The sequence below is a fragment of the Ambystoma mexicanum genome, chromosome 7p (assembly GCF_040938575.1).
Source record: "Ambystoma mexicanum isolate Mex_15411 chromosome 7p, UKY_AmexF1_1, whole genome shotgun sequence".
Taxonomy (NCBI): Eukaryota; Metazoa; Chordata; class Amphibia; order Caudata; family Ambystomatidae; genus Ambystoma; species Ambystoma mexicanum.
In genome coordinates this window covers 171,452,006-171,468,299 of record NC_090939.1, presented here as the reverse complement: position 1 = coordinate 171,468,299, position 16,294 = coordinate 171,452,006, and the positions used below count along the sequence as shown (strand labels likewise).

At 41.0% G+C, this 16,294-nt stretch overlaps 1 protein-coding gene across 1 annotated transcript in view; it reads right to left on the bottom strand.

The window, feature by feature from the left end:
* Positions 1-5,024: 5,024 nt before the first annotated feature.
* LOC138525800 (B- and T-lymphocyte attenuator-like) overlaps positions 5,025-16,294 on the bottom strand; it is a 218,678-nt gene continuing 207,408 nt past the window's right edge. Inside the window, exon 5 of the mRNA XM_069636014.1 lies at positions 5,025-14,412. Coding sequence (XP_069492115.1) covers positions 14,071-14,412 — 342 coding nt within the window. The 3' untranslated portion in view covers positions 5,025-14,070. The remainder of the gene's footprint in view (positions 14,413-16,294) is intronic.

Here is a 16,294-nt window from a genome sequence, read left to right as displayed (position 1 = left end):
GTCTGGGTTTAATTGGGGGAGGAAGGGCGCCGTCAGGGCATCTTTTGCACTTTTGTATGCATCCTGGCCATTGTCAACGGTTAGAGAGTTAAATATGCGTAGTACCTCACCCCCCACGTGCAGCAGCAGGTGCGACCTCATCTTCCTGGCAGTCGTTATGTCCTTGCATTCCATTGCCATTTCGAATTTCTGGATCCATAGTTGCCACCTGGGGCCAACTGATGACGGGTCTGTGAAGGGGTCAAAAGGCTGGATGAATCCGGAGGAGCTCCCTTGCGGGCGAGCCTGTGGTGATGACATTGACAGGTTTGCCACCAATCTTGACGGTGTGCCGGGTCTGGGGGTGGATGTTCCGGTCGCCATGTTGTGGTATGCTTGCCTCACCTCGGTGCAGGCCCTGGGCGATCCCTTCGATTGTTCAAGTGGCCAGCAGTTGCAAGATCCGGCACTCACCACGTGCACTCGCGCTGACCAAGTCAATGTGGATCGGCTTTGGGCCTCCTCTGACGATTTCTGGAGTTTCTGACTCCTGGGAGGCAGATGGAGAGTCCTGGCGCCTCCACGTCTTGGTAGGCCGCCCCTTGTAGGTTGGGTCAGGTTGACGCAGGTGGGGGATGTTCTCCCCTGGTGAAGGAGGAAAAACAAATTTGTTTTATTTTTATTTTTTTTGTGGGTGGGGGTTCACGTGCATGTCCCCCCCACCGGGTGTCCAAAAATTGATTCACAATAGCTGTGAGTCTGTTGAGCGCCGAGCGCGTGTGTCTCGAGTAAATCACCTCGTCGCCATTGTTGGATCCAGCCTCTGCGGCTCTGCGCGCGGGGAGACTGGATCATTGATGATGGTAGGCCGCGCGGCCGCTATGTCGCAGCTCCAGCAGGAGCGAAGAAAACACGCAGCACACAGTGCGTAGGTTGGCCCAGAACTGCCTCCCGTGCTCGGGGGCGGGGATTTTATTAGAGCACCCTGCGTCACCGCGTAGTGGGGCGTAGGGCGGATGCAACAGGGTCCAAAGCCACTAATAGTGGCTGTGGCTGACCAGAAGGGGCACATTTATGAGCGTTGAGGTTTGTGAAAGAGATAGGGATAACGGGTAACAATAATCCCTCCAGTGCAGTCATACTGTGAGCCAGATTAAAACCCTGATCCTGCGAACTAGTGAATATACTTTGCTGGGACTTATAGGGGCATTGATTCTTCCAATGTCCAGTTTGCTTACAATAGTTGCACACCTAGGGACCAGTATAATACCCCGGGGGCCCATATATCTCATAACAATACCCCTCGGGCACCTTTTTAGAGTAATGTTTACTCTAGCCATGTACTGAATAGATCAATAATATTGCATTTTGCAATTTGACGTTATTCATTACACTACTCGGCATCATGTTCAAACACTGTTTTATGCCCCCCCCCAGGTCAAGAATGGGAGAGTTGTTTAGTATTTATTTAGCCGTTTGAGCCGTGTTTACTAGTTATATTGTATGAGGTGTCTTTTAGGGTTCAGTTGTAATGTAATGTTAACTGTCACAAGCAAATGTTTGTCGTAGTAATCGAGGAGATATACAATAAAAGAATTTGATATGAAATTGTGTAAATAAACAATTTTTTAAGGAAACCTTATTAATAAATTAATATGTTATGTGAAATAGTGCAGAATGAGATTATTCAATTGCTAATCTCCTAACACGAATTTGCTCTCTTGTGACTGCATACTCTGTCTAAAGAAAGGAGTTTGATAGAGACTGGTCTTTGTGTTTTTTGTGTCACATACGTTTGTACACCATTTAAAATTCAGCAAATTATGTGTACACTATTTAGAAGACATGTCTGTCAACCAATGTATAGTTGATCCCGGTCCCAGTTTTCTTTTTTGCATTTCATGTGGGGCTGACTTGCTGTATTACCAAGGTGGATTGTATGAGTCAGTTACGATGCAGCCAGAAGGCATGGGTAGTGTAACCCCCCTCATCGGCACTCAGATCACATTATTGCATTATCAGGGTATGGACAATACATATTTGCTTTCATTTCATGACCGCTAGGTCATACCATTGGATGGCTTCATTAAGGCCATTTTTACAGGTGTTCAAAATAAAAATCCACTGTTGTTCTTTTTTCAAAAGCAAATTGCTTGTACATATTTCACTTGGGTGAATAAAAAAGCCTTTGTTATCTGAAATAAATACTCCCCTTTGGAATGTCCAGAGAGTTATGAGACAAGACCATATTTATCCCTCTCATGTTAGGGTGAGCAACTGTAGAAGTTTTTATATTTAAAATGATGTACCATGTACGTTAGAAAGGGTTTTGTAGATAGGGATAGTCTTCTCCCTCTTTCCTGTTAGATAGGTGGCACACCACCAATGACCTAGGGACAGCATCCTCTGACAGGTACAGGGTGTGCTTCTGTCTATGGATAGCGGTAGTGGAATAATAGATTGAATTCAAGAAAATTGCTTATGTATTCATATGTGCTGCATACGCGTTCTCGTGTGCTATAAGATGTTATAGATATAATGGTGGAGTGAATACCCTGAGAGGGTTTTACATTTACCTAGTCCTTGATTGTTTAAGTCTGTATATTATTTTCCATACATTTTGTTTTGATTTGACCTTATACTTTTTTGCTTGTAGTTGCATTTTTGAATTTTCCATTCTATATTGTTTTATTTTGAACAAATCATGATTGCATGGTTATGCATGAATTCATAGAGTAATAAACTCCATTATGCAATGCACACAATCATACAGAGGCTAACATGAAGCAGTAATTCAAATCTAAAAATCAGAATTCAAAATCATTCCTTATTTAAGAAAAATTATACTAAAAACACAACAGAGTCCTAAAACCTTTATCCTGGAACACATTTCCCTGCCAAACAAATTTTAATCAAATAACACCCTTCCATTATTTGGCAGTGGGCACTTTTGCACTCTACCACATTTCTTTGTTGTTAGGTCTTGGTGATCGAATGAGCCATTAATAAGAACCCTAGAAAGTGTATATGTCTTGTTCTCGCTAATGAGAAATAATACCAATGGAGTTATAAAAACATCTGTAAAAAATGTGTTATTAACTTAAACACGTCTACCGAAAATGTACATATTGGAACAGTCCACAAATACATGTTCCGGTATAACACAATCTCTGAGTGCCTTGAAAGGCAACATTTCTCCTGCCTCACATTTATCAATGAGCTCTGGAGTATAATATAGTTGAAAGAACCAGAAGTAATGTGGCAGTAAAAATCTGTGCATATTTTCAATTCAATTTTTTCACAGACACTAGTGTGATTTTACAAATCCAGGATTCCTCACCCTATCAGTGATTGAAGCATTGTCTAATTCTTAGAAATCTACTATTTTCAAAATATTAATCTGAGTTTCAAGACCCAGAATTTTTTGATGATATTAAATTAAAATGGACATTGTGTACAGTACTCCTGGCCCGCTCCATAATTTATGCCATCTCCATGTAAGGAGGCCAATTAAATCTAGGGGGCAGTAACTATCAACACTTTCTTTGGGGTAGGACATTTTGCACTTCCCATTCCATACATCTTCAGTTTACAGATTTTGAATATTTTTATTTTATTCTTCATAGGGGTTTTGTTTCTAAATTCTTTGTTAAGTGGTCATAGCCCAAAGAGGAATAAAAAGCTGAATCATTGTTAACCTCACCAATTTAGCAACAAAAGAAATATAAAATGTGCTACTAGATTTAGGCTGAAAGAGGCATAGTTGTCATACTTAAACAGAATGATGTCTAACCATTTTAATTATTCACTTTTTATTTGAGTAATCTAAAAACTCAAAAATGAATATATGCTTTCTCTTGATCTCTCTAGTTTAGAGGGTAGGGAGGTTGGTAGTATGTGCAAACACGCCCTCTAAAAAACCCTCAAATTCACATAATATGTCGCAAAATAAAGCAAAGAACAAAATTCGAAATAAATCCAGTATTTTTACAAGGTGTTCCTGAAGTAAGCAATGTATATTCTTTGGTGAGGAAACGTTAGATCAACCTTTGGGCTCTGTGGCAGCGCAATGGTCTGAATGATCTGACATTATTCATAGAAACACTCTGGGTGAGTTCTGGGTGAGTTCACAAAAGTACAAAAACATTGATGCATCGTACCAGTGCTTGATTTCTACCGGGCCAAAGTTGTACCCACAATCACCTATGGCGCAGAGGCGATCCCACAAATACAAATTCCAGAGAAGACTTGGCCCTATCTAGAAGGTCTTTTTAGGAAGAAGGTCCTAGGACTGGCCAGATCTGTGCCAGTTCAATTGTTACAATGAGAGCTAAGTCTCTCCTCATTGATAACAATGGTCTTGTGGAAAAGTTTGAGTCTTTTCAGAAAATGTCTTGTAGCTGATCGAAAAGAGATTTTTGAGATGCTCTGTAAAGAAATAATGACAACGCAAAATCTCATGTTACAGAATTGACATGAAAAAATGTGTGCCGCGTTGAAAGAAATCGGGTGCTCAATTCAAATCCTGATTAATAACCCCATGAGGATCAAGACCAAACTCAGAGAATATCATTCGATTAAAACCTTCAAAGACGCAAATGAATATAGGGCAGCAGCCAACATTTCTTGGGAACCCCGTAAAATGGATACTATCTGCGCATATATGAAACAATCTCCAGATAAAAAACGAAGAGATACATTTTTTGGAATTTGCTTAAATATCCAGCCAACAAATGAAGTAAGAGTCACTCGAGGTCTGTTTTCAATTATATGCACTAACAACAACAATTGATACCTCACTGACACACAATTCAGGAGAAATTACTCTGACAAATTAATATCACAGACAGAATCTTTTACCGCTGCAGTCTATAAAAAGCATATCCCAAATTAATTCCAGGCTGCACGGTTCGAAAGTATCATACATCAGTCAGAGTCAATATGAAACACTGAATGGTTGTGTCAATGGGGACTCAATGAAGAACCAAAATATCTGTAGAGACACATTCCCAATCCCATGCTACCGAGCACAACTCAATACCAAATCAAACTATACAATCTTTATTGTGAGAGTAGCAAACTTGCCCCATCAAATTACTTTCAATACATATGCTAAACCAGAAGATTAGTTGTCCATGTTAGTGCATGTACATGTACTGCGCAGAAAGCAAATGAATACACCTTTGAAACAGTCTACAAACCAGGAATAGGTAACGTAACACTTGTAGTTGTAGAGAGTTTGTTCGCCACCACAGAGGTATCTAGGTGCTGTAGACAGATAACAGATGTTTATTTACATTCAAGGAGCATTTAATTACAAGAATATAGTAAAATACAGGAGACTTTATGACAAAGTGGTAAAGCTGTGTCGCATTAGTGACAATACTTTACTGTTAATTCACAATCATCAGTAAGGTTTATTTGTTTAATACTACAGAATATAAAAATATGCATATTCATTGCAACTGCACCCTTTGATTGTCATATTTTTCAAGATAAGATGCAATGTTGGCTTGTTACTTTAGTCGGCTAAAGAGACTTTTCTGACATATGCCATTAGCTAAACTCATAACAGGTTGTAAAGGTTCTATTATGGTTCACATATAGAGACCATATTGTTTAACTCATACATGGTTAAGAACATCATATCTGGGAATTCAATGTCACAGCATTCTTCAAAAAAGATTGTCATGCACTTTAGGCACAAACAAAGTTGTGATCATTTATTCCTTCTAGCCTCCATAATTGCATCTCTTCAAACTCTACTCCGGGACCAAGCATACACCTGGCACATGCAGGCTTGATGTCATGTTCCTGCTACTGTAGCCATGCAGCAGCTTTGACGATACCATTAACTCAGTCCATGGCATAGCTTAGATAATTGCAAAGACATTGTTGTTGTTCTTTCATTCTAGATATGTGTGATCCTACAGGTTTTCTTCTCTACCCCTTCACCATTGCATCTGTTTTCTATTGAGTGTAGGTTAAGCATGTTACTTCCACTTGTTTTTGCTGTGGTCTCCTTTTCCTCTCCATGTCCTCTTTGCTGAAACATTATCTTAGACCATCTTAGTTTGCCTCTCCTCCTTTTTTATGGAAGACCTTGAATAGTCTGGCTGTGATAAATTTGGTGATGTGAGTATTTTGTGATCTCACATTGGTGTGAGTGGTGGTTATTGTGCTTTCGTATGTGCCCTGTAACTCCTTGTTCTGGATTCCAGCTCATCTCATCGGTCAAATGAGAAACCCACTCTACAGCCCGAGTCTGCGGTCATTTCATTTTAAGTCGCACATTATCGTGCACTGGATGTATTATTCCATTGCACTAGGATTACATTTGAAGGCTGCGTATAGTTTCTTGGTAGGTTGCAAAACCCCATTGCTGGCTTCGGTTTTGTACATCATTGGGTGTTTACTTAGGAACTGCTTTTTTTATTGGCCCCTGGAAAATCAGCAGAGAGTCTCACTAAGTTGGCTTTTCAGGTGGATCAAAAGATTTAAAAAAGCGATGAAATTGTACCTTGAGGACGTGTGAGCATTTCCAGATACAAACTGTCCACCCAGCAATGTAATAAATCTAACCTTCCTTCAAATATCCACAACAAAAATAGGCAGATTGAAAATGAACAGAACATGTCAAAAGTCTTCCTGTGCATGGAATTAGCAGCATCCTCTTTTTTCCTATATTCATCTATCGATACTGATCTCCACATTGAATCATTCTGGCATCCTTTATAAACCTATAACCTTCTAAAGTCACCTGAACAAACTCCAAGTGTTGCAGAATAATGCCCTCAAAACTTCTCTGAACATCACGCGGCACTCTGTTATCTCCAGCCTTAGACAGGACGCCCACTGGCTCCCAGTACAGGATAGAATCGCCCATAGATCAATGGTCATCACCCGTAAGTGCCTTTTGAATGACACTCCCAAGTATATGGCAGATAAATTCAACAAACGCCTATCAGCTAGACCAACCAGAACAATGTACTCTCATTGCCTCATCATCCCCAAATTCACCCTAAAACAAGTGGGTGGTTCCAGTTTCCCGGTCCTTGCAGCCAAACAATGGAACGCTATACCTCTTAACCTCAGAATGGAATCTTCGTTCTGGACCTTTAGAGCCAAAACCAAGTCTTGGCTTGCTAACAAGAATTGCTCAACTGTTTGTTTAAACACTGCCTCTCTCTTGTACTGTATTTCACCTTGTATCACCTCTACGACCCTCGTGTAACCTGGTCACTTGCACTTATCGTTATTGCCTTGTATAGTTTGAAAATGCATGTAACTTGTTGAGCTCGCGCTAAGTCTCTGGCGGCCAGTTACCTCAGGGTTCGGCATGCGGTATAAATAAAGAAACTAAACTAAACCAAACCTTTTAAGGTAATCCGTTTGTTGAGAGGCAGTTGGTTACATATCTCCTGCCCCAATACCGCACAGGTGAGCAACATTACTCACTAAGGCAACCATACTGCCCTTATCCCAGGAAGGTACAGCAGGAGGTGAACACAACAAAAACTAAAGATAGCACAAGTAAAACAAACCTAACGTTACAACATTACATGTACATGCATTTGACACAAAACAAATGTGCAGTCATCATGAATAACACGAACACTAGGTAATATATTTAAAAAAAGGTAGCAGGCGCTCCTCTCCAGAAAGAACATGGCATGATAACCTGTTCTGAGATGATAGTTTGCAGCACATGCTTTTTGCTCACTTTACCTTTCACAGATGGGAAATATCCATTTGTATATCAGTCGTTGTCCCGCCCACATGGGCAATCCAGCACTGAAATGCTATGGCAATTCCTCTCTGAACAAGAGTACCAACAGCAACCCCATACACGTGTTTCAGCCTTCTTGGGTCTCATCAGTGAGGTGCAGCTGTGCCTCTCTGGTAATATATGCATTTATACGTGAAGAATTATAACATCCATAAAACATGAAAAACACTAGCATATGCAATATATTTGCTGAATGCAACATGAACAACACACGTATATAGCTCACTAACATAGAAACACAACATTTATGGGCAGACATCTTTTCCAAAATGGAAGCCGCAACATGATTCTAATTAAACAAAAAGGCCTCAATGATGCACGAGAACCCAAAATGCTGAATTCACAAAACTACAGATCTGTGCAGAGCTCAGACAGTAGCTAAGCAGACCAAGCCAAGGTTACTGAGAAATTAGTGAGGGTCCGAATGTCTCTGAGAGAGCACGAGATAACAGTTCCCAAGACGCAAACCGTATATTCTTAGATTAATTAAAAGAACAATCAGTCTTTGTTAGCCAGGAGCAGGATGGTTATAAGCCCAAAGACTCCATGGGGAATGGCTCAAGAATGTCCCCAGTTGTTGTGAAAAGCAATAAAACTTGCACTAATATTAACTAAAATCCCAATAAATGCAGAGTGAAATAATTCCAAATGCTGTCTGATCACATGTGACCCATAATTGAAGAACACTCTCTATTCATTAGCAACAAACACAAATAGGGCACCTGTCTACCTCCTCATGCATATTCCCAGACATTAAATGCTGTACAAGGTCAACTACAGAGAAATCACCCTGGCTCATGGGCTAGGAATAAGGGATGCTATATTTTTTAATTGAAAGGAAAGCAGCCCATGGACCTCTCTCCCCCTACTCCTGCCTGGCTCATGTCTTGACCGCCTGTCAGTTGTCCAAGGTTGGTCAGTAGAAAGCCAACCAATGAATACACTCAATCCTAGGCCACCTTGTATGTATAAGTCCAACTAATAGCTTAGTGTATAGATGATATCTTTGTTCTGTTATGAATTTAGAGGTGTTCCAAGGTGGAGCCATTACATTGTTGTTAACCAATCAGAGATATAAGATGTATATGTAGACAATCCTCTTAACCAATCCCCAGTCCCCATATTTTTTGTATTAGGTGATTATATTATAATGTCAACAGTGATGATTTCTAAGTATTTAATCCATGGTGTGTACTGAATTTATGGAGAGTGACGACTTCTATGCTTGTATGCTGTCCCTGCTTGTTTTGGATGTTAATAAAGCTGAGTTTTGCCTTTCACTAGATTCAGTAAAATCTTCCTGCCCCTAATTCTCTGAGCAATTTTGGGGTTTTCCAAGGCCGTCTCAACACATTGAAGGCCAATGCCATTGAATTTTGAATTTATAAACATGGAAGTTAAGGTTGCCTTACCTTCCAGAAGTGGACACACCATAAAATAATAAACTTCAGTGCCACTTCTGTAATCTAATAAAAACTCGTACCTTCCAGTTCTTAAAAGTGTGACTCACTTATTGAAAGTAAAAAAGAGTAAGAAAGATAATGTATTATAACTGTTCTTTGGTTAATTGGCTCATAATTATGACGGACCAGCATCCAGTTACACAAAGTAGAGGAGCTGCAGTGCCGCCATAATGATATTGTCCCATTTGAATAGTGGGTATCAATGTGTTTCTGTATTGAGGCCAGACTCTAAACCTGTCCCTTTATGGGGAACACGTGCCATTTTCAATGTTGTAGTCATTAAAATGTTTCCACTCTCTTCTGTATATTGATGTCTTTATATGCATGGGGGTAGAAGGCCTGTGCTCAAAAGTGGTTGTTTCTGCAGTTCACTCCTTGGTGTCTGATACGTCTGATAACATAACTGTGTATTCGTAGAGTGCACATTCACCCCCAGAGAGTCATCTTGGCACTATTGACAGCTACCAGTTGTTTATTGTTACCCAACTTAATGGTACTCATGTTATCAACCTCAGAAGGATGAAGGGCTGAGTGGACCTACCGGGATTCGAACCTGTGGCCATGGGAAAAAAAAACACTCAAGACATAACATGAAGCACAGGACTTTAAGCTGATACTTAGACAGCAGTGGAATAGGGTGTGGTATATCTATTCAAGTAAGCGAGTTTTTAAACTCTTCTGAAAGAAAAGTAGATAACTTTCCAAACACAAGTTTGGAGGGAGAACATTTCAGGCAATGGATTCAGTGTAGGGGAAAGATTTGACATTTGCTTTCAACCTATTGCATAGTATTGCTTGAGTGCAGCGTTTTGATAGGCTGATAGATGTTTGTTCTTCTCTTTAGGTATTCTGGAGCTATGCCATAGACTGCCTTGTGGATAAAAACAGCCGCATTATATTGTGTACTAACTCTGAGAGGGATTTTCGATGTGCTGTAATGTGATCGCCCCGTGTCACTTGTTTTATAGTGCAAATAACATAATTTTGGACCACTTGAAGCGCATGTAGGTTTTTCTTGGATGCGCCGCCCAGTAGGGCATTACAATAATCTACTCCTGATAGGAGGTGGTCTGATTTTCTTTAAGAAAGTAGTGCGTATTGTGTACAATGCTGTTACTTGGGCTTCGGAGCTGACAGAACAGTCCAGGAAAGTACCTAAGGATTTGATCTTTGTTTCTGGATTGATGACCGATCTGTCCAGCAAAACCTTTTCATATCTGTGATCTAGTTTCAATCTCCTATATGTTGAGCCAAAAAGTAACAGTTCTGATTAGGCATCGTTAGTTCACTGAGCCACAGACCCGGCGTTTATAAATTGTGGGAGTGGGTGGAAGAAATGCTATTTAGTGATTCCAATCTTTCCCATTGGAATGGTCCCTATGGGTAGAAATAAAGCAATCTACACCAGACCCCATGGTCCGATGAAAATGCATTTTGCTGGATCCTTGAACATGGACCTTACTCCACTAATTGATGTTGTGGCATGCTTTGGTCTGGATGTTAATTACTATGCCAAGGACATCCAGCTATCGGTTGTACGTGATTTGAATGCTGGATACACATCTACATGCTTTAATAATGAGATACCCTTCTCAACCAAGCCTAACATCTACATTAAAACAAAATCTATTGTCTCAGAGTGCCAACTAGTCGATTAGTCTATAATTACTATAGTTTGACAAAAGGGTTTTCTGCTGGCTTGGCAACATATATTCTACCTATATACACTGTAGTAACAAATACCTTTTAACTGGGGGATACCCCCTGCACCCCCTGCCTCTTCTACCTCTGAAGCCACCCCCCGCCCCGATTCCTCCACGCAGCCCTTCCCATTCTTACTATGTACAACTAACCTCTAACTGGCCCTTTTTTAACAAATGCAATTTAAACCATTAATTCGACATACAAACCAGTAAATTGACATTCTCACCTGCAAATCGACATTATTCACACACTTTCTTCACCAACATCGATTTGTTTTATCTTTATTGTTTAAATGGAGGTTTCTTTTGGTTGACAATATCACTGGTCACCCCATTTATCCATTTAGGTGGAGAGTTTACCTGGATGAGCCAATCCTAATAACAATTGACTGAAAGAGATGAGTCAGTGGACGAATTCCAACTGGTTCCAGCTCAGTCAGGGCAAAATGGAAGTTACCACTGTAGGGCCCATATATCACTGACAATATGCTGAATTAATATTTAGCCACCCTCAAATATTTGGGAAACACATAATGATATTGCAAATGCTTAAATGTTTCTTTGACCAAAAACTGACTACGCAGCACACATTTGCCCATACAGATTTTTAGGCAGTGCTCATTTTGCACTACAAGTATTCCCATTGTATGCATGTTTATTGCAGCCTTAGTGTTAAGTGGTGATAATGGCTTATCATTTTCCAAACACAGTCATTATTTTAAATATTGGTCAATACTGGTTTTATATGACTTTTTATGTGCTTGCTCCAAAAAATACTATAGTTTTCCTTTTTGATCCTTTCCTTGCTACATCAATGACTGCACTCTTGACATTGGTGCTTATACCCCAACATCAATGCTTGTTCCCCGACACATGTTTCGCCATTGCTGTGGCTTCTTCAGGAGCACATTTATAAAACTAAAAAGTGAAAAGAGTCGTAGCCATGTTTAAAACCACAATGTTGTAGATATTGACAGTGTACTATTGCAAAGAAAATTAAAATATGACCTCATTGCATTGTTCTAGGCAATACGTATCTTATTTTTACTGTGCATATAAAACCAGTATTGACCAATTCAAGGCAGCATCGCAGAAAGGCTGATATACGATGCATGTGAATCAGTCTGAAAACGATTGCAATGAATATCTTCTAGCGTTCACAGGGACCCTTCACCAGGGACTTAGCCCAGGCCCCAAAGCAGCTATCAGCTTGCTTTATTTTCCATTGCCTTTTTTGTTCCAGACTTTGCATCATTCTTTTTCCACCTGCTCCGTCCACATACATTTGTCACGATCTCCATTCATCACCTTACTTTATTTATTGCATTCACCTTTTCTCTCTCTCTCTGATCACTCTTTCATCCTTTCTTTCCTTCAATGCTTATAAAAAGCTGTCAACTGTGATCATATAAGTACATCCAGTACATTCAGAAAATAGTTTAATAATACATGTATTCATGTATCAATAATCTCCTTTTGTGCTGCATTTTGAACATTCAAAGAGTTCGATTTATTTTTATAAATATTTCCTAACTGGTGGCTTTTCAAATCCCTATTTAAATCTCTCTGGCCGGCCTCTCTTGGCCCTCATCCTGCTCCCACCTGTGAGGCGAAAAACCTTGGGGTCATCTTCGACTCCTCACTCTCTTTCTTTCCCCACATATCTGGCATCTCTAAGAAGTCACACTACCAGCTGCACCTTCTCAAAGGTATTCTTCCTTTCCTCTCCTTCCCCCAGAAGCTCATTGTCTCCAGAGCTCTGGTTCTCTCTAGGATTGACTATTGCAACAGCCTCCTTCTAAATCTGCCTGCTTCTACCTTCCGCCCTTTGCAACTCATCCAGAACAGGACTGCAAGACTTGTCCTTGGCTCAAGCCTAGGGATCATATCTCTCCAGGACTAAAATCTCTGCACTGGCTCTCAGTGGCTGCGAGGATTAAGTTCAAAACCCTGTGCATTGTCTATAAGGCATTCTGGGGCCGGGGGCCTCTATACCTTCAACTCTCCCTTCCTAAATAGCTTCCTTCTCAAGCTCTTCACCCAACCGCCTCCAACTCCCTCAGGGTCAGACGCTTCTCCAAGCAACGAGTTGGTGGTAGATTTCTTTCTTCGGCTGGTGCCTCCCTCTGGAACAGACTCCCTGCCTCCCTGAAACTTTAGGAGAATCATCTCTGGTTCTGGAAGCACCTCAAAACCTTTCTCTTTGCTTCTGCTTTCTCTCCTCTCCCATGCTGACTTCCTGGCTGATACCGAAACTGCTCTGGTTACCTGGCCACCCTCTGATCTCGGTCCCAGGTCCCCCCCCCCCCGAGCCAGTTGCTTTCCTGCACTGCCCTCCTGGCAATACTCGCACTTGGGGACTGTTTCTGTACCCCTACAGTCCCCCTACCAGCACTTGACACCCAATGTCTGCACTTACCCTTGCACTTGCCACCTGTTAGCCGTACTTTACCTACTGTTATTGATTCTATTATCCCATGTACTGCACTGTACCCACCCCTCCCGCCGCACTTTCCCCCCTCCCCCTTCCCATGCACTTGCACAATCTGAATGACACCTGGCCTAATAGTATCGTTGTCTGTTTTTCCCTCTGTTCCCCCTCCCTTGCCTCGTCGCGCCTTGAAACACTTGTATATAGGTGCGTTACAAATGCCATATCATATCATATTGTGTTGACTTTCATCATCAAAAGGTACATTTATTTGAGCAGTGAGGGGTACTGGGCTTTGCCACACTCTACAAATGTGTCCACTGTTTATATTCAACACATGACTCATTTCAGTAAAGTTCCCTTAGTACTGCCCCCTCTCCCTCACACACACCCTAGACTGGGGCTATTTTCAGAACCTATTCTGTACACATCGTTTAAGTTTCCAAACATATGACACTAGGTCAGCCTATACATTCTGCTCCACTGTCGAAAAATATCCAGGATTTGAACGTTGCATGTATGATCCAATCTTATTTGGAAACCAAGCACCTTCAAATAATGCTTGCCAGTGGCCAATCAAAAGCTGGCACCCCTAAGACCATCTATTGCTGCAGAACCAGGTATTTCCTCAAAGTCCCATTTTCTTAGCATGCCTTTGAGGAGTCTAAGTGCAAGGATTGTGCTGGAAAGAATCTAGAGCCTACTTCAGTTTTTCATACAAATGGCAGCATATTCTGTCAGCTCCATCTCTGGACGCTGTGCGTCTCGGAAGTGCCTTGACCCATTCTCTGAATAGTTTAGAGCAGCATAAACTAGAACCCCACCGTTATCGGCGGAAGCCCCATTACACGTTCCATCTGAGTCGTGATTGGACGGAGCCGGCCCAGTGGCATTGCATTCCCAGGAAGGGGAATTGTCGCTGTCGTAAACCATCTCATTCGGTGGGTTTTGTGGAAGGCCAATCATTGAGCTGTAGTTAGCAGATTCCTGCATATTATGAGATGAAGGATAGATAACAGATGGGGAAGGAGGTACTGCACCGATGACCTAAAAGAAAATAAAACAAAGGGTTTACTTCATTTCAAGGTTCCAAGGAGCCCACACCTCCATTTATTGACCAATCAACGTATCATCAATCCAGTCCAGTTGCATCCCATTTTTGGTGCAGTAGATAAAGCATGTCAGCTTATCTGAGAACCAAACACGCTGTCATTGGTGGATGTATGGCTTCACCAATATAATAATGTTTTTTCAGACTGATAGCACTTGTAATATGTACTAGAACTGGGTAATTTATATTAAGATTAAGGATCCGTGATGTACCACTGTGATATTTGAGTTCTTTAGGGAGGAGCGAGCTATAACGGAGGCATAGCATGGTAAAGCAAGCAAGTAGACACTGACCAACTTAAAAAAAAATTGGATTGGTATTAAGAGAAAAGGAATCCCAAATATCTGACAGAATCAAAATTAAATGCAAAAAGAAACATAAAGAAATAAAAACTATCCCGTTGTAAACACCAGTTGGCTTGGTCTAAGAGTGGGAGAGTCTTTAAGGTTTTTCACGTGAATGATTGCTTGAAATGTTAAAATAATGGTTTAAATCAATTCAACCATTCGAACGCATTTACGGCTGACATGTGCTGGGATTCATACGACGCCTTGAAAGGTTTGCTATGTCTTGGTCATGATTCAAGTCATTTTGAATAACAAGCACAAAGTTATGCTTGTTTTCATGGTGTAGGGGGGAGACATTGGCCAATCAGGAGTCTTAGGAGATGAGAGCAATCTGGCAGTGAATTATGGCATTTCATGCTAGCTTCCTGAGCCTCTACCCTGGTCCCCATCTTTCTTCGCAGTGAGCCAATCCCCCTACCCATGTCTCTTTCTTTTCCTCATTGGACTTCCAATCCAACGTTCGAGTCCCTACCGGTGACTCCCACAACCCTCTATGCCATCTCCCAACCACCCCCAATGCACACACCCCACTTACCTACACACTACATCCTGGTCACCCAGCTCGCGTTCCATTCCTTGAAATAGTCAAGAGACAATGTCCCTTGACCATTTCCTGGTAGGCCATATTTGTTTGTGGTGTCTTTTGAAGGGAAGTAGGCGTGCTACTTTTGGCTGGATTCAAAACAAAGCCGTTCGACAGATTTGAACCAAACCAGAAATGAATTCCAAGTTACACCACATACAGCATCTTTGCAAAGATTTCCGTCTCGCGGTTTGGGCTTAAGGTGAGAGTAAACATCGGCCTCTGAGAAATTGCATGAGAGATGCCTTTTTAGTCCTCCTTGGCAGAACCTCACAGGACTTTCCAATTACAGCCAAAGGCAGGTCTACATTTTTTGTGGAAGGTTTTGTGAAGGTTCGTTGAAGATCGCTTAACTTAAGCTGCACTTCCAAATGAGCTATTGATGTTGGCTACTGTGCAAAAGTAGGATGATACATGTGTGTACTTTAAAATGATATGTTTGATGCGGTTTCCATGGAGTAACCAAGTGTGCATTTTAAAGTAGTAGTGAATGAAAAAAATGCAAGTTAGGCATCAATCCCTTCAAATCCAGTCAAATTAGTTGGATTCTCAAAAAACGCATAACAGCAGAAGAAAATAAAACAAAGATTTATTAAAACAAATATCAAATTCAAAGTAATCAAAGTAACTTAACTGAAAACACGTGAGCCTAGTCAAGAGGACCTATCATTCTAGCTATCTAACCTGCCTGAATAAGTGCTCACAGTTTTCAAATTATTCCCAACTTGAAAAATGTCAGCCAATGTTAACACTCATTGCTTAGGGAGTTTCTGCTTTCATTCAAGATGGTTGACCAAGCTTTGTTTAAACAAGGTGCATCAGTCTCAGAACTAATTCCTAAAAGTCATTTGGGTCTCATTACAAGTTTGCCGGTCCGGTAACAATGGT